Genomic DNA, 25011 nt, shown 5'->3' on the forward strand with positions numbered 1-25011 from the left:
TCAATATTTCACGATTAATGAAAATAGTTTCTAGGATTTGGGAGACATCTTTTTTTCACAATTTTTCTCAATTTATAGAGAATGTTTATCATTAAAAAATGTTAACCATTATCAAACTTTTACATTTACGGAGAAGGTCACTTGTTCCCTCTGCTAGGTTTGTGTCTATGCTACACACTGTACATCAAATAATGCAATGATAACCTGGGGCTCGGGGTAATATTAGTTTTCTCCAGCAGAAAATATGTTCCAGTAAGCAGAAAATGTTTAGGGGTGAATCAATGTAATTTAAGCAATGTTTAAAATTACTTAAAGATGAACTCTAGTCTTATGACTACTCTTCAACCTCAGGTTTTTTCTTAAGGCTTGTTTACAGATCTTCATAATCTTCAGGCTTCAGGTGAAGTTGGAACATTTACTTGATCCTTCTTACTTGGCAAGCTCTAGACTCCATTTTTTTTTTCCTTTGAGCCCTCAGAACATTTCAATTTTTTTGTTTTGTTTTGTTTCTAAAGCTCCTACACAACATTTTGTAGTCACCCCTTCAGACTCTCAGCTCCTGATTTCAAATCAACAATCACTTCAAAGGTAAAATCACATCAAATAACAGGCTTCCTGATATGGATTTCCTAAACTCTCTGCTTTCTTGTTCCCAGAAATCCTCACAACTTTGAACACTCCTCCCTGCTGACAAATATATATGTACATAGGCATGTGTTTGTTTGTGTATATCTGTGATGAGCCAGAGGAAGAAAATACAGACATAAATATAGATGTTATATCAAGAAGTTTCTGGTCATTGCAATTATATATTATTTGTAGATGATAAAATTTCCTACTTGAAAAATCCATGAAAGGTAACTAAAGTTACTAAATCTACCAAAGAATTCAGTTTTCAGCATATAAAAGGGTTCGGTCAAATAGTCTTTCTATTACAGTCATAACAGAAAAGTAAAGAGATACATACTTTTTAGGGCATTATTCTTCAGTATTGATGAAAAACAAAAATGCACATATATGGGCAGACACTTCACTTCTAGCAAACTATCCCAGAGAGATAGTATAGGAATAATAAAAGATGTATGCAGGTAGGAGCATTTCTACATTAACAAAAGTTCAAAATAATCTAAATATCCTTGAACACTAAGATAATTTTTAAGATTATTATAGGCATGAAATATGGTATTATGACATACATTTATTTATATAGATTGTGAAAGTACCTGTTGCTATTATCTGATGTCACCAAGAAGTCAGAGATATATTGTAAATAATACATACATACACACATATCCACAGAAACACACATGCATATTTCTCTGTGTGTTCAAATATAACCATAAATACATATTATTTTCCTTCTTTTTTGCTTTACTATGTCTATATCTGTAATTGAGTCTATGTGTGGGTCTGTGTTGAATAACTAGGAGAAAAGAGAAAGGACAGCCTTGAAAATAACCAGCAAATGTAATTTTTATCCCATGTTATTCCCTCTAGCTGGAGCAATCTTCCTCTGCTTTCTTCCTGCATGTATGTATGTATATGTATATATACATATATGTAACATATATAAAAACATATACATCACACTTATAATTACACTTTAATGAACATTGAAAAAACAGAAATTATACATGTCAAACTGTCAAGAGATTACTCCCCTGAAGAGATAATAACAGTAAGAGATGAGTACATTATACATATATTTTTTTTAACACATGTGATAATTTTCTACTCTAATTTTTTTAAAAATCAAAATATGACATTTATAAGGTACCTTTCCACTGTAGATGAGATACAGCTTAAGATCTCAGGATAGAATTACAAAAAAAACATTTTATTGAAGACAAAACAGTGAGCTGTAGTTCATGAAGCAAAACTTGAACTGAATCTTAAAGAAAATCAGAAGAGACAGGGCTCAGGAAAGTCACTCCTGACTTTAAGGGAGAAGTGGACCATAGCTAACAGCAAGGACAAAGAGCATCAGCTTGTGTAGATAGAGCTGGAGAGGCTTATCTGCCATCTGGCAGCAGCCCTTTCTTCAGACGGGAATGAAACAAACCTCATAGAAGTGTGGTATAGATCCCACCCCTTTCAGAAGTGGTGTAGTATCAATGTTCTTCGGATCAATCAGAGGTTTCAAGGTAAATTGCTGTAAAATGCTGACCAGGAGTAAAAACAGTTCCATGCGGGCCAGGCCTTCTCCAACACAAACTCTTTTTCCTAGAAATGAGACATAAATGAAATATCCATATAATTCTCATTTGATCTAGTGCACAGGGAGATGTAGATAAATATGAAATGAAAGAATAGAGTAAATAAATAGATAAACTAAGGAAAGACCAAATAACCAATGGCTTCTCCTATTTACACAAAAATCTGGTCTGCTTCATTCCCTCAGAACATATTTCTGTGTACATTCTATTTAATATATTTTTTTAATCCCTTCTGTACACCCATGTGGGAATTGCTTTACTAAGGGCGGCCAGTGACATTTTTCTACACTCACACACACACACACAGATATACACAAGCACACAGACATATACACACAAATAGACGTATATACACACACTCGCTCATCCCAATCAGCATGAGACACACTATACGTTCTCCATCTACCTCCAACCCAAGTCTCAACAACAGGTTTATTTCTCCTCATCTGATTCCTAACAATAATCTTGACCTTGCCATGTCCCTGTTTTAACACTATTTTAAGAGTTTACCACTATCAGGTATAAAAAGAAATGTCACAAACTAGACACGAGTATTACTACATGTTCACCAATCCGGACACATAAGCTATTTCAAGTGTTAGGAATTTCCAGTCATTCCTCCAAATGAAATACTCGTCCCCTCAACCCTGCCAGCTGAGATTCTCTACATCCTTCTAGATCCACCGCATTTGTCATTTACTCTATACAAACTTCTTTGATCTATTCAGGTAGATATAATTTACTCCCTCACTGGTATTCCACAAGACTTATTAGTGCTTGTAATACAGAATATTTCACATGAAATTATAATTATTCCTCTGTCCCACACACTGGAATATAAGCTCATAAGGTAAAGCCTTAGATCTTATAATGGTAGCACAGTATCAGGACAAAAGCAATCCCACAAACCCTGTAAATTGAGCAGAAATCTCGAGCAGGCTCATTATGCAACAATGGACCCAAAATTCAGGAAGAATATAAGATTAGCATTGTCTCTCTATGCGATCACCTCTGGGCACTGTTCATAGTCTGGGGGTGTTTCTCCATCTTCCCAGATCCATTCTGTTTGTTTTTCTTTTACACCTACTCTGTGTTTAGGAAGTTGATTTCTTTGGAATGCACAACCCCAATAGTTAGTTACCTTCTTTACTGTGAGTAAACTCAGAGGATTAAACATTGAGAAGGTTAGAGTATGCCCTCCCTCAGTCCCAGCCTGTCAGGCCACAGTTTCAGCAGTGGCTGTATTCTCCAACCTACAGACCCATCTCCTGCTGAGGCAGCCATTCTCTTTGCTTAAAGTCTGCTTGAGTTTCAGCAACACCCTCCTTCTCCTGACTCTTCAACATAGGATGGTAACATCGTCCTGCTGATGCTCATCCCTGAGTACTTGACCACTCCTTGCCACTTCCCTTAATCGTGTCCACACCTCTGAAAACAGTCTCTTCATTAAACTGTCTAAAGTATCCTACCTCCTTCTTTCAAGGACCCTGAAAAATTAAAGGAAGATACTAAATATAAAATGTTTCTTCCTGCAAGAAAACTTCCTTTATCTTCCAACTACTCTGCCCTCTGCCATGTCCCTCAAAATGCAAGATTCAGGAGCTTCTCTCTCTGGGTGCCCACAGAAACCCTCTGAAGAGTATTTTCTCTCTGGAGTATCCTTGCCTTTAACCTGCATTCCTCTTTCTTAGAGGAAGGATGCATCTGTTACCCACATTTGTATCTCTGGACCTGAGTGAGCATGAGTCTACTACATATAAGGTATGCAGACTACATTGAGTGAATTGACTTCTCAGGTCAGGGGAGAAAAGCCGCAGTGTCTAGAAACCTAGATATCTAGGAGGAGCTCTTAGGAGACTCAGCAGTGGGTAAGAGAGCAGAAGTCAGGAAATACAGCCTCCAATCCAATGAGAAATTATCTGCACTTTGGGAGTGGTGCCTCTGGCCTCATGCAAATGACAATTTGTCCAGCCCAGACTAGCCTCCATGCAAAGCCCTTCCTTCTCTCATTTCACCACTGATGTACAGACAAAAATGAAGCATGCTTGCCTGCTGAAAAAGCCATGAAGTAGTCACTCTTCTTAAAGTTACCACTTTTATCCAGGAAGTGACCAGGATCAAACTGCTCTGGGTTGGGAAACTCCTTGCCATCGTGCAGGACAGAAGTCAGAGATGTTAATATGGCTGTGCCCTGAGATAAAGAGAAACAGATTAATTGGATTATAAAAATGGTCACGGAGCTTGAAAAAAAAATACCTTGTCTAATCCTTTCCTTTTGTAGATGAGATGACTGAGGTACACACAAAAAATTTATTCTTTTCATGTCAGAGAACAAGTTAATGACCAAGCCTGTGCTGTGCTTAGACACTCAAGTCATGTCCGACTCTTTGCAACCCCATGGACTGTAGCCCACCAAGGCTCCTCTGTCCATGGGGATTCTCCAGGAAAGAATACTGGAGTGCCATGCCCTCCTCCAGGGGACCTTTCCAACCCAGGGATCAAACCTAGGTCTCCCTCATTGCAGGCAGATTCTTTACTGTCTGAGCCACCAGGGAAGCCCAGTGACCAAGCCTAACAGATCTTAAATCCTACAATGCCAGTTCAGGGCACTATTAAAACCTGACTCCAAGACAATCATCTTCAGCTTGTAGTCTACCTACTGCACTTGCTTTCCAGTAAATTAAAGGAGCTGCATTTTTCTTGACAAAAAGAAAAAAAGCCATATTGTTTAAATGTGCTGATGTCACTGAAAATCTAGCTCTTTCTCTTTGGAATCAAATATGACATCTTCTTCAAAACTACATGAGTGGCCATATTTTTGAAAACTATTTTCTTCTCCTACTAAGATGAGTAACTAGTAAGCATACCCTCCTCCTCCTATGTTTTTTCGATGTATTTGTTGAATGTTCTTCTGGAAGTAGGATGGCATTTCTGGTTTCTTGTAAGGTTTTCCTAAACTCAGAGATACCACGTAACATAATGATTTAGAGTTTAGTTTTTAGAATGAGTTGAACATTTTTCTGTACTAAATTAATCTCTGTGACTATAGGAAAGTTTTTTGTTTTGTTTTGTTTTGTTTTTAACATTTGCATGCCTCATTTTCATCACAAGTAAAATATAAACAGGGAGTTCCCTGGTGGCTAAGCTTCAATCTGTAGCTTAGGTTTAATCCCTGGTTAGGGAACTGAGATCCCACAAGTGGCTCAGCAAGCCAAAAAAAACTAAACTGACGACAACAACAACAAAAAAAAAACATAAACAATAAATTTGCATTATTTTATTATATAATGAGATAATATAAAAAATACTTTTTAAACAGAGATTGTTGCCACAAGCTAAAATGCTCAATAAGTAGAAATTTTGCTGCTGTTATGATAACAAAGATTTTATTCACAGTATTTTGGGATCATAATACTACAGAGACAAAATTCAAATTCAATGCTTTCTGGTATACTGTATGGCCTTTCCAAATACATGATATACTTCTCACTCCAAAACATCATAGATTGAAAGACAGACCATCATTTCCATGTGGGCAAATAAATAAAAGAATCAAGATTGCCAGGAGAAATAAAAATAACCTCAGATATGCAGATAACAACACCCTTATGGCAGAAAGTGAAGAGGAACTAAAGAGCCTCTTGATGAAAGTAAAGGTGAAAAAACTGACTTAAAACTCAACATTCAAAAAACTAGGGTCAGGGCATCCAGTTCCATCACTTCATGGCAAATAGATGGGGAAACAATGGAAACAGTGACAGACTTTATTTTCTTGGGCTCCAAAATCACTGCAGATGGTGACCACAGCCATGAAATTAAAAGACGCTTAGTCCTTCGAGGAAAAGCTATGATCAACCTAGACAACATATTAAAAAGCAGAGACATTACTTTGCTGACAAAGGTCTGTCTAGTTAAAGCTATGGTTTTTCCAGTAGTTAGGTATAGAGTTGGACCATAAAGAACGTTGAGCACTGAAGAATTGATGCTTTTGAACTGTGGTATTGGAGAAGACTCTTGAGAGTCCTTTAGACTGCAAGGAGATCAAACCAGTCAATCCTGAAGGAAATCAGTCCTGAAAGTTCATTGGAAGGACTGATGTTGAAGCTCCAATACTTTGGCCACCTGATGCAAAGAACTGACTCATTCAAAAAGACCCTGATGGTGGGAAAGATTGAAGGCAGGAGGAGAAGTGGATGACAGAGGGTGAGATGATTGGATGGCATCACCAACTCGATATACAGGAGTTTAAGAAAGCTCCAGGGGATGGTGATGGACAGGGAGGCTTTGCGTGCTTCAGTCCATGGGGTCGCAAAGAGTTGGTCATGAATGAGTAACTGAACTGACTGGAATAAAGGGGAAACTGAAGTTTCAGTCTTTCCTGAACCTCTTCCTTATGACACAGCAACTCCTGTGATTCATTTTCTGACCTGGATGGGCTTAGAGATATGCCCTGAGCATGAAGTACAGGAAGATAGTATGGCCACAGTACAAAGGCTTGCATATAAAGTTAATTAGTGACAAAAAAATTTATCCTGGATGATGGGACCATCTGTTGCTATTTAGTCTCTGAGTTGTGTCTGACTCTTTGCGACCCCAAGGACTATAGCCTGCCAGGCCACTCTGTTCGTGAGATTTCCCAGGCAAGAATACTGGAGTGGGTCGCCATTTCCTTCTCCAGGGGATCTTCCCAACTGAGGAAGATGGGACCATCTACTTCAAGGTATAACAGAGTAACTGCTTTTGAGTTGCCCTCACAAACCTGAAATATATATAAATTCAAACAGGAGGACTTCCCTGGCGGTCCAGTGGTGAAGAACCTGCCTGCCACGGGACATGGGTTTGATCCCTGGTCCGGGAACATCCCACATGCCTCAGGGCAACAAAGTCCGTGCACTACAACGACTGAGCCCACATGCTCTACAGCCTGCATGCTGCGACAAGACAATCATTGCCATGAGAAGCCCAGGCACTGCACTAGAGACTAGCCTCTGCTCATCACAGCTAGAGAAACCCACAAGCAGCAATGAAGACCCAGTGCAGCCAAATTAATCAATACTTTCTGAAATCCTCAGGGGAAAAAACACAAAGTAACAGTTTTCCAGCATTGAACAAGAAGCAATCCAGGATTGTGATTCTTTAATAAAGAGGAATTAGGTAGACCCTATGCTGCTGCTGCTGCTGCTAAGTCGCTTCAGTCGCATCCGACTCTGTGCGACCCCATAGACGGCAGCCCACCAGGCTCCCCCGTCCCTGGGATTCTCCAGGCAAGAACACTGGAGTGGGATGCCATTTCCTTCTCCAATGCATGAAAGTGAAAAGTGAAAGTGAAGTCGCTCAGTCGTGTCCGACTCTTAGCGACCCCATGGACTGCAGCCTACCAGGCTCCTCCACCCATGGGATTTTCCAGGCAAGAGTACTGGATTGGGTCGCCATTGCCTTCTCTAGGGTAGACCCTATATTCACTCCTAATATACTTCTGAGAACGCTTTCCTCCTAGTGTGCAGGGAGGTGGCAGCCAAGCAAAGTGGGACACTTTCTGAGCTAAGGAGACAGAGATCAAAACCTGACGCCTACAATTCATGAGGAAGGACACAAGTCAGGAAGAATCTATAAACAGGGAAGATCTCAAAAGTATACAAGACTATTCTCTGTACATTTATGTCTGTGGGTTGGGCAGCTTCAGGACCCCAATTAGAGTATGACTCTTGGGGAGGTGAGAACTGAAGGTGGATACCAGATGCTGTACAGTGATAGAGAAGTTGAGGTTCAAACCCAGTGCAACTCAGATTTTCTGTCATGACTGATCCCCCAAATTCTAAGTTGTTGGATTAATGAACCCACCCTGGACTAAGGGTCATGCCCTAAAATTAAATCAAAAATTGAAATTAAATCACAATGACAAACAATTATAGTAAGCTTAAGAGACTAAAGGACATCTGTAAGTAATTTAGCTGCTTATCAAAATAAAATTCAGTGCCCTTAAAGAAAGGGTAATCCAGACTCCCCATAAGACGTCACTCAAAATGTTCACTATACAACAGAATTTAAAAATAAATGTGAAATGAAGTAAATGTGACCCAAGTTTGAAGGAAAAAGAGCCAATAGAAGTAGAACCCATATTATCCTAGATATTAGAATTATCTAAGGACTACAAACCACCCATCATAAGTATATCCAAGTTCTTAAAGGAATAATTAATAACAAAAAAAAGAATAAATGGGAGATCTCAACAGAGATTTAAAACTATAAAAATAGAAATTCTAGAAATGAAACTTTTACTGGATTGAATTAAAACACTAGAGACTGCAAAAGAAAAGGTTAGTGAATTTAGAGACATATCAATAGAGTAACGGCTGAGAAGCCCCTATTGGAAGAACTTCCCAACAGACAGTAAGTATAAACTGTGAAATACACACAAACACACACATTCTGCAAGGCAGCCAAAACCATGAAGATACTGAAGTGTAGAAAACACTTGAGGAGAGAAAAAGATACTGGGTGAGTTTTCCATTTTAATGATGTTATCATGAGGAGAGGTCTCAGACAACAAAATATTGAGTGACTAAAACATGGCCATAAGCCACATCTCACTGCTTTAAAGAATCAAGGACAACATTCAGCTGTACCTACTGCACAGAAATGAAAAAAGGGGGTGTGGGGGGTAATACCATAAAAGAAAGAGCCAGAGCACAGGACCCTTAAATTCCCTATATGAAATATCCCAAAAAAACTGACAATCCTATAATCCTTGAATTACATGCAGAATAAATTCCAGATAACTATCCTAAAGTTAAAAAAAAAACTAAATTTAAAACTCAGAATTTTGAGTTGAGAACAACATAGTTAACGACCTGCTAAAACAAGCAAATGAACAAAGTTTGATGTTCCTCAAAGGACATAAATGAACCAAAAGTCCCTATGATATATCATTAAAAATATGTAGGACAAAATCCAAAATAATTAGACACACATACATACACACACACACACACACACCAAGAAAATGTTACCTATACACAACAAAAAGAGAAGAACAACAGTAACACTAAAATAACAATAGTGATAATGAAATAAACAGATAAGAACTTTGAATCACAATCAAATTTTGAATTTATAATCATAACTATTATAGTCAAGGAAATGAAAAAATGTTTCAACATGAAGTAAAATGTTAATGAATGAATGATCAAAATATAAATTGTAAAGAGAAGCCAAATGGAAAATCCAAAACCTAAATTTATGGTAGATTAGATTAATTATTAAATAGACTTTGCAATAGTTTGAAAGAAAAAGTTGGTGAAATAGAAGAAAAATCAATAAAACTTTTTTCAGTCTGGAGAAAAGGAAAAAATTGAAAACAAATAAGCAACCAGAACCTAAGGAACATTTTCAACAACACAATAAGGTGATTGGAGTACCCAAAAAAAAAAGAAAGAAAAAGAAAATAAGTAAGAGAGGATGGGCAAAATACATTAGAGAAAATAATGAAGAAAATGTAGACATCTACAATGTAGACAAATAGAATAAATAAAACAAAACCAGACTTAAACATAAATTTATTACAGTTAAAATATAGTCAAATACACACAGAAAACTTGAAGGCAGTCGAAGAAAAATGGGCCATTACCTACACAAGAACAAGAATTCAAATGACAGCTGACTACTCACCAATAAAAATGGAAACCAGAAAATAGTAAAATGAAATATTTAAAGTGCTAAAGGGAAAAACGTATAGCCAGTTAACACAGTAATCTATATCCAGATACCCACCTGTTGTAAACAAAGTTTTGCTGGAATATTTCCCTGCATATTTCTTTTTTTTTTTTTTTCCCTGCATATTTCTTAAAGCATTATCTATGGTTACCTTTTTCTACAATGGCAGGTTAAGACCACATGGTCCACAAAATCTGTATCACTGCTTGGCCTCTTAAAGAGATGTTTGCCAACCCTGTTAAAAGCAATAATTATAACACTAATGGTAGCTTTATAATATACATAGATATTATACATGTGATAACTTTGGTATAAAGGAAGAGGAGCAAGTTGAATAGTCATATATGATTGCAGTGTTCTTGTATTTTTTAATTTAATAGTTTAATTTTAAGAAGACTGTAAAAATTTAAGAATACATATTGTAATCTCAAGACAAATCATTTAAAAAATAGTTCAATGACAATAGATATTTACAATCCTGAAAAAAATCTACTAATCTAGAGGAAGGCAGGAAATGAGAAGTAGAGAATTAAAGAAAAAGAGGGACAAACAAAAAAAAAAACAATTATTTAAAAGTACAGTTATTCCCAAGAGAAGACAGTAAAGGAGGAAGAGTAGAGTTATGAACCTGATGGATAAGCAGGACACAAATGATGAATCTGCAAATATAAACCCACCATATCAGTAATTATATTAAATTGCAATAAACTAAACATTCCAATTTAAAAAGTAGAATGCACTTACTAGACCTATAAGGACAATCCATCCAAAAGCAATAGAACACATTGTCCTCAAGCACACATGAAACATTACCCAGAATAGATCATATGTTAAGGCACAAAACAAGTATTAAGAAGTTTTAGAAGACTGAAATCATATCATATCAAGTATATTTCCAAACGAAATATTATAAATTGAGAAATCAATTATAAGAAAAGTGGAAAATTCACAGAGATGTGGATATTAAACAATATGCTACTGAACAATCAAAGGATCAAAGAATAAATCAAAAGAGAACCAAAAAGTACCTTGAGACAAAAAAAAAAAAAGTAAACATGATGGCATACCAAAACTTGTGAGGTCAGGAAAAGCAGTTCTAAGAGAAAAGTTCAGTGATAAATGCCTACATCAAAAAATGAGAATGATATCAAACAAGCAACCTAACTTGACACCTCGAAGAACTAGAGAAAGAAGAAAAAACAAAGCTCAAAGTCAGCAGAAGGAAGGAAATAGAGATCATAAAGTAAATAAAAGAAACAGAGACCAATAAGAAAAAAAAAAAAATGAGACTAAGAGCTAGCTTTTTAAAGCCATAAACAAAACTGACAAATTTCTTCTTACCAAGAAGAAATAAGACTAAAATAAGCAGAAATAAAACAGGAAACATTACAACTGATACCGGACAAATACATACAATCATAACAAACTGTTAATATAATGAACCATACCAGAACAAATTGGAGAACTTAGAAAAAAATAGATTCTTAGAAACCTACAACCTATCAAGAAAGAATCATGAAGAATTAGAAATCTGAATACATGAATCATGAGTAAGGAGATTGAACTGGCAATCCCAAAACACACAATACACTCCCAAAACACAAAGTGCAGGACCAGTTTCACTGATTAACTCTAACAAATATATAAAGAGAAATGAATACCAATTCTCAAACTCTTCCAAAAAATACAAGAGGAAAGGCCACTTGCAAACTAACTTTGAAAAGCCAACATTACCCTTCTATTATAACCAAAAAGAATATTACATGAAATGAAAATTATAGGCCAATATCCTTGATATTTGGTCCCATCACTGCATGGCTCAAAGAACGGGGAAAAGTGGAAATAGTGACAGATTTTGTTTTCTTGGCCTCCAAAGTAACTCACTGCAGACAGTGACCATGGCCATGAAATTAAAAACGCTTGCTCCTTGGAAGAAAAGCTATGATAAACCTAGACAGCATATTAGACAGCATATAAACCTAGACAGCAGAGACATCACGCTGCCAACAAAGGTCCATACAGTCAAAGCTATGGTTTTTCCAGTTAATTATGATTGGATGTGACAGTTGGACCATAAAGAAGGCTGAGTGCCAAAAAATTGATGCTTCCGAATTGTGCTGCTGGAGAAGACTCTTGAAGAGTCCCTTGGACTGCAACATCAAACCAGTCAATCCTAAAGGAAGTCAGCCCTGAATATTCATTGGAAGGACTGATGTTGAAGCTGAAGCTCCAATATTTTGGCCACGTGATTCGAAGAACCAACTCATTGGAAAAGAAACTGATGCTTGGAAAGATTGAAGACAAAAGGAGAAGAGGGCGGCAAAGGATGAGATGGTGAGACAGTATCACCAATTTAATGGACATGAATTTGAGCAAATGCTGGGAGATGGTGAAAGTCAAGAAAGCCTGGCATAATACAGTCCATGGGGAAGAAAAGAGTCAGACACGACTTAAGGACTGAAAAACAACAACAATCCTTGATAAACATAGATTCAAAAATCCTAAACAAAATATTAGCAAATTGAATTGAAGAATACAGTAACAGGTGGATTTATGAGCAAGATGGATTTATCCCAGGGATGCAAGGATGATTCAACATGTGCAAATCAACTGGTGTGTTAGAACTCATTAACAAAATGGGGAATAAAAAACAAAGAATCCTCTCAGTTGATTCAGAAAAAAAAAAGCATTTTTCAACTTTTCAAATTTTCAATTTTCATTTATCATAAAAACTCTCAACAAAGTGGTATAGAGGGAAGGTACCTCAACCTAATACAAGCTATATATGACAGCCCAACAGTCAATATGATACTCAACAGTGAAAAGGTGAAAACTTTTGCTTCAAGATCAGTAAGAAGACCAGAATCACCACTTATATTGAACAGAAGGAGTCAGGGTTTGGGGGGAAAAAAAATTTTTTTTTTTTACTTTACAATATTCTATTGGTTTTGCCATACATCGACATGAATCTGCCATGGGTATACACGTGTTCCCCATCATGAACCCCCCCTCCCACCTCCCTCACCATACCATCCCTTTGGGTCATCCCAGTGCACCAGCCCCGAGCATCCTGTATCATGCATCAAACCTGGACTGGTGATTCATTTAACATATGATGATTTGTTCACATATGATGATTCATTCTACATGTTTCATTGCCATTCTCCCAAATAATCCCACCCTCGCCCTCTCCCACAGAGTCCAAAAGACTGTTCTGTACATCTGTGTCTCTTTTGCTGTCTCGCATACAGGGTTATCCTTGCTGCTGCTACTGCTAAGTCACTTCAGTCATGTCCGACTCTGTGCGGCCCCATAGACAGCAGCCCACCAGGCTCCTCCATCCATGGGATTCTCCAGGCAAGAGTACTGGAGTGGGTGCCATTGCCTTCTCAAGGGTTATTGTTACCATCTTTCTAAATTCCATATATATGCGTTAGTATACTGTATTGGTGTTTTTCTTTCTGGCTTCCTTTACTCTGCCTAATAGGCTCCAGTTTCATCCACCTCATTAGAACTGATTCAAATGTATTCTTTTTAATGGCTGAGTAGTACTCCATTGTGTATATGTACCATGGCTTTCTTATCCATTCATCTGCTGATGGGCATCTAGGTTGCTTCCATAGCCTGGCTATTATAAACACTGCTGCGATGAACATTGGGGTACACATGTCTCTTTCAATTCTGGTTTCCTTGGTGTGTATGCCCAGCAGTGGGATTGCTGGGTCACATGCAAGCTCTATTTCCGGTTTTTTAAGGAATCTCCACACTGTTCCTCATAGAGGCTGTACTAGTTTGCATTCCCACCAACAATGTAAGAGGGTTCCCTTTTCTCCACACCCTCTCCAGCATTTATTGCTTGTAGACTTTGGATAGCAGCCATTCTGACTGGCATGAAATGGTACCTCATTGTGGTTTTGGTTTGCATTTCTCCGATGATGAGTGATGTTCAGCATCTTTTCTTGTGTTAGCCATCTGTATGTCTTCTTTGGAGAAATGTCTGTTTAGTCCTTTGGCCCATTTTTTGATTGGGTCATTTATTTTTCTGGAATTGAGCTGTAGGAGTTGCTTGTATATTTTTGAGATTAATTCTTTGTCAGTGGCTTCATTTGCTATTATTTTCTCCCATTCTGAAGGCTGTCTTTTCACCTTGCCTAGAGTTTCCTTTGTTGTGCAGAAGCTTTTAACTTTAATTAGGTCCCATTTGTTTATTTTTCTTGAATTTCCAATAATCTGGGAAGTGGGTCATAGAGGATCCTGCTGTGATTTATGTAAGAGAGTGTTTTGTCTGTGTTCTCCTCTAGAAGTTTTATAGTTTCTGGTCTTACATTTAGATCTTTAATCCATTTTGAGTTTTTTTGTGTGTGTATGGTGTTAGAAAGTGTTCTAGTTTCATTCTTTTATAAGTGGTTGACCAGATTTCCCATCACCACTTGTTAAAGAGATTGTCTTTAATCCATTGTATATTCTTGCCTCCTTTGTCAAAGATAAGGTGTCCATAGGTGTGTGGATTTATCTCTGGGCTTTATATTTTGTTCCATTGATCTATATTTCTGTCTTTGTGCCAGTACCATACTGTCTTGATGACTGTGGCTTTATAGTAGAGCCTGAAGTCAGGCGGATTGATTCCTCCAGTTCCATTCTTCTTTCACTAGATTGCTTTGGCTATTTGAGATTTTTTGTATTTCCATACAAGTTGTGAAATTATTTGTTCTAGCTCTGTGAAAAATACCGTTGGTAGCTTGATAGGGATTGCATTGAATCTATAGATTGCTTTCGGTAGTATACTCATTTTCACTATATTGATACTTCTGATCAATTAACACGGTTTATTTCTGCATCTATTAATGTCCTCTTTAATTTCTTTCACCAGTGTTTTATAGTTTTATATATATAGGTCTTTTGTTTTTTAGGCAGATATATTCCTAAGTATTTTATTCTTTTCTTTGTAGTGGTGAATGGAATTGTTTCCTTAATGTCTTTTTCTATTTTCTCCTTATTAGTGTACAGGAAAGCAAGGGATTTCTGTGTGCTGATTTTATATCCTGCAACTTTACTATATTCATTGATTAGCTCTGGTAATTTTCTGGTGGAGTCTTTAAGGTTTTATGTAGAGGATCATGTCATCCGCATACAGTCACAGTTTTACTTCTTCTTTTTCAATTTGGATTCCTTTTATTTATTTTTCTGCTCTGATTGCTATGGCTAAAACTTCCAAAACTATGTTGAATAGTAGTGGTGAAAGTGGGCACCCTTGTCTTGTTCCTGACTTTGGGGGAAATGCTTTCAATTTTTCACCATTGAGGATAATGTTTGCTGTGGGTTTGTCATATATAGCTTTTATTATGTTGAGGTATGTTCCTTCTATTCCTGCTTTCTGGAGAGTTTTTATCATAAATGGATGTTGAATATTATCAAAGGCTTTCTCTGCATCTATTGAGATAATCATATGGCTTTTATTTTTCAATTTGCTAATGTGGTGTATTACATTGATTGATTTGCAGATATTGAAGAATCCTTGCATCCCTGGGATAAAGCCCACTTGGCCATGGTGTATGATCTTTTTAATGTGTTGTTGGAGTCTGATTGCTAGAATTTTATTAAGAATTTTTTCATCTATGTTCATCAGTGATATTGGCCTGTAGATTTTTATGTGTGTGTGTGGCATCTTTGTCAGGTTTTGGTATTAGGATGATGGTGGCCTCATAGAATGAGTTTGGAAGTTTACCTTCCTCTGCAATTTTCTGGAAGAGTTTGAGTAGGATAGGTGTCAGCTCTTCTCTAAACTTTTGGTAGAATTCAGCTGTGAAGCCGTCTGGACCTGGGCTTTTATTTGCTGGAAGATTTCTGATTACAGTTTCAATTTCCGTGCTTGTTACGGGTCTGTTAAGATTTTCTATTTCTTCCTGGTTCAGTTTTGGAAAGTTGTACTTTTCTAAGAATTTGTCCATTTCTTCCACTTTGTCCATTTTATTGGCATATAATTGCTGGTAGTAGTCTCTTATGATCCTTTGTATTTCTGTGTTGTCTGTTGTGATCTCACTATTTTCATTTCTAATTTTATTGATTTGATTTTTCTCCCTTTGTTTCTTGACGAGTCTGGCTAATGGTTTGTCAATTTCATTTATCCTTTCAAATAACCAGCTTTTGGCTTGTTGATTTTTGCTATGGTCTCCTTTGTTTATTTTGCATTTATTTCTGCCCTAATTTTTAAGATTTCTTTCCTTCTACTAACCCTGGGATTCTTCACTTCTTCCTTTTCTAGTTGCTTTAGGTGTAGAGTTAGGTTATTTATTTGACTTTTTCTTGTTTCTTGAGGTATGCCTCAAGAGGTATTGCTATGAGCTTTCGCCTTAGCACTGCTTCTACATGTCTCATAGGTTTTGGGTTGTTGTGTTTTCATTTTCATTCATTTCTATGCATATTTTGATTTCTTTTTTGATTTCTTCTGTGATTTGTTGGTTATTCATAATTCGTTTTTCTTTTTTCCTCTCTGATTCATTTATTTCTACCATTCTATCTTCTACCTCACTAATCCTATCTTCTGCCTCTGTTACTCTACTATTTGTTCCCTCCAGAGTGTTTTTGACCTCATTTATTGCATTATTCATTATATATTGACTTTTTTTTTCTTCTTGGTCCTTGTTAAACCTTTCTTGCATCTCCTCAATCCTTCTCTTCGGGCTATTTATCTGTGATTCCATTTTGATTTCAATATTTTGGATCATTTTCACTATCATTATTCAGAATTTTTTATCACGTAGATTCCCTATCTCTTTTGTTTGGTTTAGTGGGCATTTGTCCTGTTCCTTTACCTTCTGGGTATTCCTCTGTCTCTTCATCTTGTTTATATTGCTCTGTTTGGGGTGGCCTTTCTGTATTCTGGCATTTTTTGGAGTACTCTTTATTGTGGAGTTTCCTCACTGTGGGTGGGGTTGTATGGGTGGCTTGTCAAGGTTTCCTGGTTAGGGAAGCTTGTATCAGTGTTCTGGTGGTGGAGCTGGATTTCTTCTCTCTGGAGTGCAATGAGGTGTCCAGTAATGAGTTATGAGATGTCAATGGGTTTGGAGTGACTTTGGGCAGCCTGTATACTGAAGCTCAGGGCTGTGTTCCTGTGTTATTGGAGAATTTGCGTTGTATGTCTTGCTCTGGAACTTGTTGGCCCTTGGTGGTGCTTGGTTTCAGTGTAGGTATGCAGGCGTTTGATGAGCTCCTGTCGATTGATGTTCCCTTTAGTCAGGAGTTCTCAGGTGTTCTCAGGATTTGGACTTAAGCCTCCTGCTTCTGGTTTTCAGTCTTATTTTTACAGTAGCCTGAAGACTTCTCCATCTGTACAGCACCATTGATAAAACATCTCCTTTCGAAGACAATGGGCTGCTTTTCTGGGTGCCTGATGTCCTCTGCCAGCATTCAGAAGTTGTTTTGTGGAATTTACTGAGAGTCAAATATTCTTTTGATGAGTTTGTGGGGGAGAAAGTGGTCTCCACGTCCTATTCCTCCACCATCTTAGGACCACCCCACCACAGTTTGGGAAAATTTTTCTTAAGACACAAGAGAATTGGATATGTGTAAATGCTAATAGAAAGGAGCCAACAGGGAAGGAGAGAATAAAGAAAAAAGAAGAACTGACTATTTGATTATGAATGCTCAAACTACTGCACAATTGCACTCATCTCACACGCTAGTAAAGTAATGCTCAAAACTCTCCAAGCCAGGCTTCAGTAATATGTGAACCATGAACTTCCAGATATTCAAGCTGGTTTTAGAAAAGGCAGAGGAACCAGAGATCAAATTGCCCACATCTGCCGGATCATCAAAAAAGCAAGAGAGTTCCAGGGGAAAAAAAAAAAATCTATTTCTGCTTTACTGACTATGCCAAAGCCTTTGACTGTGCAGATCACAATAAACCATGGAAAATTCTGAAAGAGATGGGAAAACCAGACCACCTGACCTTCCTCTTGAGAAACCTGTATGCAGGTCAGCAAGCAAGAGTTAGAACTGGACATGGAGCAACAGACTTGTTCCAAATAGGAAAAGGAGTACGTGAAAGCTGTATATTTTCACCCTGCTTATTTATCTTATATGCAGGGTACATCATGAGAAACGCTGGGTGGGAGGAAGCACAAGCTGGAATCAAGATTGCTGGGAGAAATATCAATAACCTCAGATATGCAGATGACCCCACCCTTACGGCAGAAAGTGAAGAAGAACTAAAGAGCCTCTTGATGAAAGTGAAAGAGGAGAGTGGAAAAGTTGGCTTAAAACTCAACATTCAGAAAACTAAGATCATGGCATTCGGTCCCATCACTTCATGTCAAATAGATGGGGAAACAGTGGCAGACCTTATTTTTGGGGCTCCAAAATCACTGCAGATGGTGACTGCAGCCATGAAATAAAAAGACGCTTACTCTTTGGAAGGAAAGTTATGACCAACCTAAACAGCATAATAAAAAGCACAGACATTACTTTGCCAATGAGGTCTGTCTAGTCAAGGCTATGATTTTTCCAGTGGTCCTATATGGATGTGAGAGTTGGACTGTGACGAAAGCTGAGCAGTGAAGAAATGATGCTTTTGAATTCTGTTGTTGGAGAAGACTCTTGATAGTCCCTTGGACTGCAAGGAGATCCAACCAGTCCATCCTAAAGGAGATCAGTCCTGGGTGTTCATTGGAAGGACTGATGTTGAAGCTGAAACTCCAATACTTTGGCCACTTGATGCGAAGAACTGACTCATTCAAAAAGACCCTGATGCTGGGAAAAATTGAAGACAGAAGGAGAAGGGGATGACAGAGGATGAAATGGTTGGATAGCTTCACCGACTCGATGGACATGAGTTTGAGTGGACTTTGGGAGTTGGTAATGCACAGGGAGGCCTGGCGTGCTGCACTTCATGAGGTCACAAAGAGTCAAATATGACTGAGCAACTGAACTAAACTGAACTGATTGAGTTGGTGACTATAATATTACCTGGATGGGCTGCATGGTCTTCCAGAAGGGATCAGTAGCTCAAATGCAGGTAGGGAGGAAGAAAACTGTTGTATTAGACTTTTGACAAGTGAAACAGATAGGGAGGTGCTTACTGATTAAGTGGTAAGAGTAATAAAACATACACTGGAATATAAGGATTGGACAGAAGATTAGCCTAATGAACAGGCAGAATATGGGACTAACAATTTACTGAGAATCCTGTGGGAGTCTAAGTACTATTAAATTTATTAAAATGTATCTACAAACTAAAAGGAAAGAAGCATGTGGTCAGCGGGTGAAATACCTGAGATATGACTGTGTAATAATATAGACAATTAGGCAATCTATACATCTGCTGTGAGAGTTGAAACCTAAGAGTCTTAATGAGGAGTATAGATGAAATAACTCTTACCTTGGGAATGAGATATTCTCTGAATTTAATGTCCTGAGCTGCAGCATGGGGTAGGTTGTTGGGGACAATGTCAATGTATCTCTGGATCTCGTGGATCACAGCATCTGTGTAGGGCATGCGGCTCCTGTCCTCCATGCATGGACTCCGGTTTCTGCCAACCACACGGTTAATTTCTTCCTGGACTTTAGCTGGCAAGGTAGAAATCAGAATTTATGTCAAGTGATAAAGATATTTTGTCTTCTTAATCATGATTACATTGTGGTAGGATATGGAGAGAAGGAAAAATTACATGTGTTTCCCTACAAGGGAAAAAAAGATATAGAATCAATGTCATGGGCAAATTGGAATTTCATTAGAGACTTAAATACACATATATATAAAGCACAGTTACATCATGAAATTCATTTCTCAATTCTGATTCTCTCCTTTGTGTATTTTTTAAAACAAACTCAGGGATGTGGGATCTCAAAGGCTCACATCATGCAGTTTAACCATTTTGTTTATGTCAGTTTTATTTTATAAAGGTTCTAAGAGAGTAGAAGTACTCCATGCAGTAAATACGTAATAAATGGACCAACTGAACAAGATGCTTGGTTGACTCAACACATAGGAATAATGAGTAAGTTAAGGGAGAATATCCATGATGACAGAGTAGAAAGACTCTGAGATCACCTCCTCTCACAAGCATTACAAAATGATTAATACAATGATTTACAGAGCAACTATCAATAAGAACAACCTGAAGTCTAAGAGAAAGTTCTTCAACAACTAAAGATCTAAGGATGGAATCATGAGATGCATAGGAGAAGCAGAAACATAGCACAGTTAAGACCATACCCCCAGGTAAGAGACCCATGAACAGTATAATTACAATTACAGAGGTTCTTCCTCAGGAGTGAGGGGTCTGAACCCATCACTGGGCTCCCTAACCCAGGAGTGCTGCACCAGGAAGATGAGCCCCCAGAGCACTTGGCTTTGCAGGCCAACAGAGCTTATTTCAGATGATCTAGTGAGCTGTGGGAAGTAAAGACTCCACTCTAAAAGAGCGTATACAAAATCTCACCCACTCTGGGACCCGGAAGCAGGAGCAGTAATTTGAAAGGAGCCTGAGTCAGACCCATTTATTGATCTTGGACAGGCTCCCAGAGAGGCACAGGGCAGTTGGGGCTCACCTCCAGAACACATATGCTGGTAGCAGCTACTTTGGAGAGCTCATCCCAACACATGGACACGGATGATAGTGAGAGCAATTTTAGAATCTTCCCTGTGGTTTATTAGTGCCAGAACTTGGCCCTTCTCATCAGCCAGTTATCACCGGTTCTTGGATGTGGGGGGCCAAGTAACTAGCTGGACTGGGACATACTCCTACCCACCAGCATGCCACTTACTATAGCAGCCCTGAGCCCCAGCTGCCCCTGGACCCAACTCCTCTCAACCATTTGGAGACACCAACCCCTGGTCTCCCTGGGCCCCCATCTAGACAACGGGCAGGCCAACTCCAATTCCAGGACCCCTAAGGTCTTAAGCCAGAGAACACAGGATCTGGCTCCCCCCAACAAGATACACAGACCCTGCAGCAAGAGAAGCCAGGATGTGACCTCATATACCAGAAGGCAGGTACTATCCTCAAGACTCCTGGGGCCTGATCCACCAACTAGCAGGCCAACCTCAGCCCCAGGACCACAGCAGTCCTGCAGCCAACCATGTCAAGATCCAGCCTACTCAACAGCAGGTCAGTACCACTAGAAGACATCTTGGGTCTCAGGCTCACCCAACAGCAAACTGACACCCAATTCTAGGAAGCCCCAGAACTCTCTGCCAGCCATCTCAGGAAGAGGCCCTGGACCCAGCTCTAACCACCAGAGGGCCAGCACTAGACTGGACCCCATGGGGTTTCATAACCAGCTGCCACATGACCCAACCCCACCCACCATCACCCAGCAGCTGCTCCACTAGAAAAATGTATTGAATACAAATGGAAGAAAAAGAAAGTTGAGGAAACAATTCTTAGACAAAATAGACTTTAAAACAAAGACTGCATGGAGCTAGAGAAAAAAGAAGGACATTACATAATGATGAAAGAATCCAACAAAAAGATACAACCATTATAAATCTATATGCATATAGATTTATAATAGTGCTAAGTTGTTTCAGTCATGTCTGACTCTTTATGACCCTTTCAACTGTGCCCACCAGGCTCCTCTGTCCATGAGATTCTCCAGGCAAGAATAATGAAGGGGGTTGCCATGCCCTCTTCCAGGGGATCTTCCCAACCCAGGGAATGAACCCACATCTCTTATGTATCACACGCACGTTGGCAGGTGAGTTCTTTACCACTAACACCCCCTGGGAAGCTCATAAATATATATACATATAACTGGTTCACTTCGTTGTACAGCAGAAACTAATACAACATTGTAAGACAATGAAACTCAAAAAAATAAAAATAAAAGTGTCTTAATAGGTCAAAGCACAAAGCATGATAGAGTAAAGGAAATATTCTCTTAGATGAGGACTGAATAAAGAAAAAAAGGAGGATGAGAAATTACATTTTTCAGGAAATTTTGTTTGACCAAAAGGGTGTATTTGAACAGATTTTTTGTGTATAACTTTTTAATTTAACTCAAGGGCAGGGCACCTAGCTCAGCTCAGAAACTCAAGGGCAGGGCACCCAGCCCAGCCTTCCCTGTTGTCACAGGGGAGTGTGAACCCAGAGCCTCCTGTCTCACTCATATATACCCGTTTAGCATTCCCTCCAGAGAGGGTCCTCCCGCCCACAACCTGGGTAAATGCGAGATCCACCTTTCCCACCAGGGCTGCCAAAACTGGTCTGCTTTCCCCACCAGAATGATGTTGTTATTGCGAACCAGGGAAACAGGAAAAAGGTACAGTCTCTATCCTCACAGAGAAGGCGATGGCACCCCACTCCAGTACTCTTGCCTAGAAAATCCCATGGACAGAGGAGCCTGGTGGGCTGCAGTCCATGGGGTGGCAAAGAGTCGGACACGACTGAGTGACTTCACTTTCACTTTTAATTTAAAGAGTGAGGTTTTTTGATGAAGAAAGATTGTGATTTTGTTGAGTCAATCTTTCCATTGCAAATGCATCTGAGTAGAATTAACTTTTGACAAAAGTACATTTATGTGGACTTGGAAGGCTTATCAAGCAATATCATTGTAGAGAAGATTCTTCACCATCTGAGCCACCATGGAAGCCCTACTGCACCTGACCTGATGCAAATCAAGGATACTCCACCACAGTAGGGAGGACTGTGACCTCTGCCCTCCATAACTCTGCTGCTGCTAAGTCACTTCAGTCATGTCCAACTCTGTGCGACCCCATAGACGGCAGCCCACCGGACCTCCCTGTCCCTGGGATTCTCCAGGCAAGAACACTGGAGTGGGTTGCCATTTCCTTCTCCAATGCATGAAAGTGAAGACGCTCAGTCGTGTCCGACTCTTAGTGACCCCATGGACCGCAGCCTACCAGGCTCCTCCGTCCATGGGATTTTCCAGGCAAGAGTACTGGAGTGGGTTGCCATTGCCTTCTCCCCATAACTCTGCTACTGGTTAACTATTTCATTCTCCTTTTTTACTATACTCTAATTTGAATGCAATTCATACAATGATAGGAAGATGTACTAAAGATGGAAGTTTTTCTTGGACATCTTCTAGGCAGATGAAGAGTAGAAAAGTCATCAGTGCCTGCCAATTTCTAACCAGAATTTCATCCTGATACTACCTGTGACCTCTGGGTGCTTCAGCAGGAGCAGCAGTCCGTATTTCAGAGAGATGCTTGTTGTCTCTATTGCAGCAGTAAGCACATCCCATACAGTGGTGATCAAGTTGTCCATGGTAAACTCAGACTGTTTATTGTGTTTCTCCTGGCAATGATGTATTAGGATTACATGATAAGTAAAAGCAACTTACAAGTAACTTACAATAATTCCATATAACAACATAATTGTTTAAGTTTACTTATTTGACAAATTAAGCCAAACATTAGAGAATGTTACAGATGAAGGTAAAGTTAGATGTGTTGTTAGAATTTCTTCAATTACAATATAACCAGAGTTAAACTTCCAAGTCCTTTCTGATTCCTCACTTTCTCACCCACTGGAGTATATCAATTCTTCAGTAATTTCTATCTAACCTGACTCTTATCAAGTCATCACTGCTGCTCACCATCACTTCGGGCATCTATTGTCAATTTCATCATATCTGAATTTCTCACTCAGGCCTTCAGAACTACCTATCCTCAAACTAAAACACTATTCCCAAATTCATCAGTCATTAAACCCACGACAGTTCTTCAGTTACTATCAAGACAATCTCTTTAAAAATTCCACTTCATCACTGCACTTATCTTTCCCTGAACCAGTTTTGTCATCTCTGCTAATCCTCAAAACCTACTTCATCTGTTTTCTGCTATCTTTCCAAGAGTAAGCCTTTCTAGATTCCCATCCATTTCTGCCTTCTCTCATTTCTTACATCACCCATTCATGGAATTTATTTAATGAAAGAGAATATACTATCTATCACTTATCTTGAATGTGTGTGTGTGTTTCAATCTGTTCTCAAATAAAGAACCAGCTTTAACATAGTAAATATAAACACTTCCAAGCAATTTTCAGTGACAGTGCAGAAATAATTCAAGACATCCAGTATGGTTTGCACAACAATGGGTTGCACAAGCAATGAATATATCTTTAAGAAGGAGCATTTGTTTTAATAAACTGATTCCACTGAGAAGAACAAAGCTATTCCATGCATCACATCACTCCACCTACAAAGATGAAGCAGCAAATCTGGATCCCATTTTACCTTTTCCATTTTAATCAGGAAGTAATCAATAAAGTCTTGAGGATTATTGAGGTCCAAAGATTCTTGGTGTTCCTTTATTTTCTCCAAAATAAACTTTCTTTGCTCAGTCATGTTTTTAAATAATGTGTTATGACTCCCTGGGAGGTAATGTAGTAAAAAGGGGAAAGCATTGTAGAGCTGAAAAAGAAAAGAAACAGTCAATTCATTCAGCAAACATTTACAAGCCCATATTATGGTGCAGACATATTGCTATAAAATGAGCTAATAAAGATAAGTAATATATGCTTCTTGCACTGGAACCCATTTGGGATTTGAAGGAAAGGGAACTGATAAAATGGCCTGAATGAGAGTATGCACAAATTAACAACTAATTTCAAAACCATTCGAGTTATTTTCCTAACTATAATTCTGAAGAAATTCAGGATCATACCACATCTTTCCAAATGAGGGTACTGAGGCTCAGAAATGCCGGAGTCCATCTCCAGCAGCCAGGGAACCAGCCTGAAGGGGTGAGCGGTGTCAGCGGATGATGATGTAGTCTCTGACTCCTAGTACGGAACTACATGTTTATTTCAAGCTTCAGGTTCTCTTTTATACTTTGACCAAAGCATTAGGTCAGAGGTTTGACATTTTCAGTTTCCCCCACCCAGATTTACTGTCTCCAGAAATCATCGTTGTCCTACAAACAGAGTTCCTGCTTCAGCGATTCTCTCAGAATCTCAGGCTTTACTATCTACTATCTACTTTCTCTTATGTGTCCTATATTTACTTGTGATTACATTGTAACTCAAGACACATTCCTCCGTTTATTTCTTATCTTTCTAAATCCTGTTTGCCCCAGCATCTTAAGATCACTATCTCCTAAAAAGGCTTCTAGCTATTC

At 38.6% G+C, this 25011-nt stretch overlaps 1 protein-coding gene across 1 annotated transcript in view; it reads right to left on the reverse strand.

The window, feature by feature from the left end:
* Positions 1 to 1584: 1584 nt before the first annotated feature.
* Positions 1585 to 25011, reverse strand: part of LOC102391944 (cytochrome P450 2C31-like) — a 52052-nt gene continuing 28625 nt past the window's right edge. The window contains exons 5-9 of the mRNA XM_025274460.3: positions 24129 to 24305; positions 23047 to 23188; positions 19306 to 19493; positions 4266 to 4407; positions 1585 to 2223 (exon numbers count right to left, since the gene is read on the reverse strand). Coding sequence (XP_025130245.3) covers positions 2042 to 2223; positions 4266 to 4407; positions 19306 to 19493; positions 23047 to 23188; positions 24129 to 24305 — 831 coding nt within the window. The 3' untranslated portion in view covers positions 1585 to 2041. The remainder of the gene's footprint in view (positions 2224 to 4265; positions 4408 to 19305; positions 19494 to 23046; positions 23189 to 24128; positions 24306 to 25011) is intronic.

Source organism: Bubalus bubalis, chromosome 23 (genome assembly GCF_019923935.1).
Source record: "Bubalus bubalis isolate 160015118507 breed Murrah chromosome 23, NDDB_SH_1, whole genome shotgun sequence".
In the NCBI taxonomy this organism is placed as follows: domain Eukaryota; kingdom Metazoa; phylum Chordata; class Mammalia; order Artiodactyla; family Bovidae; genus Bubalus; species Bubalus bubalis.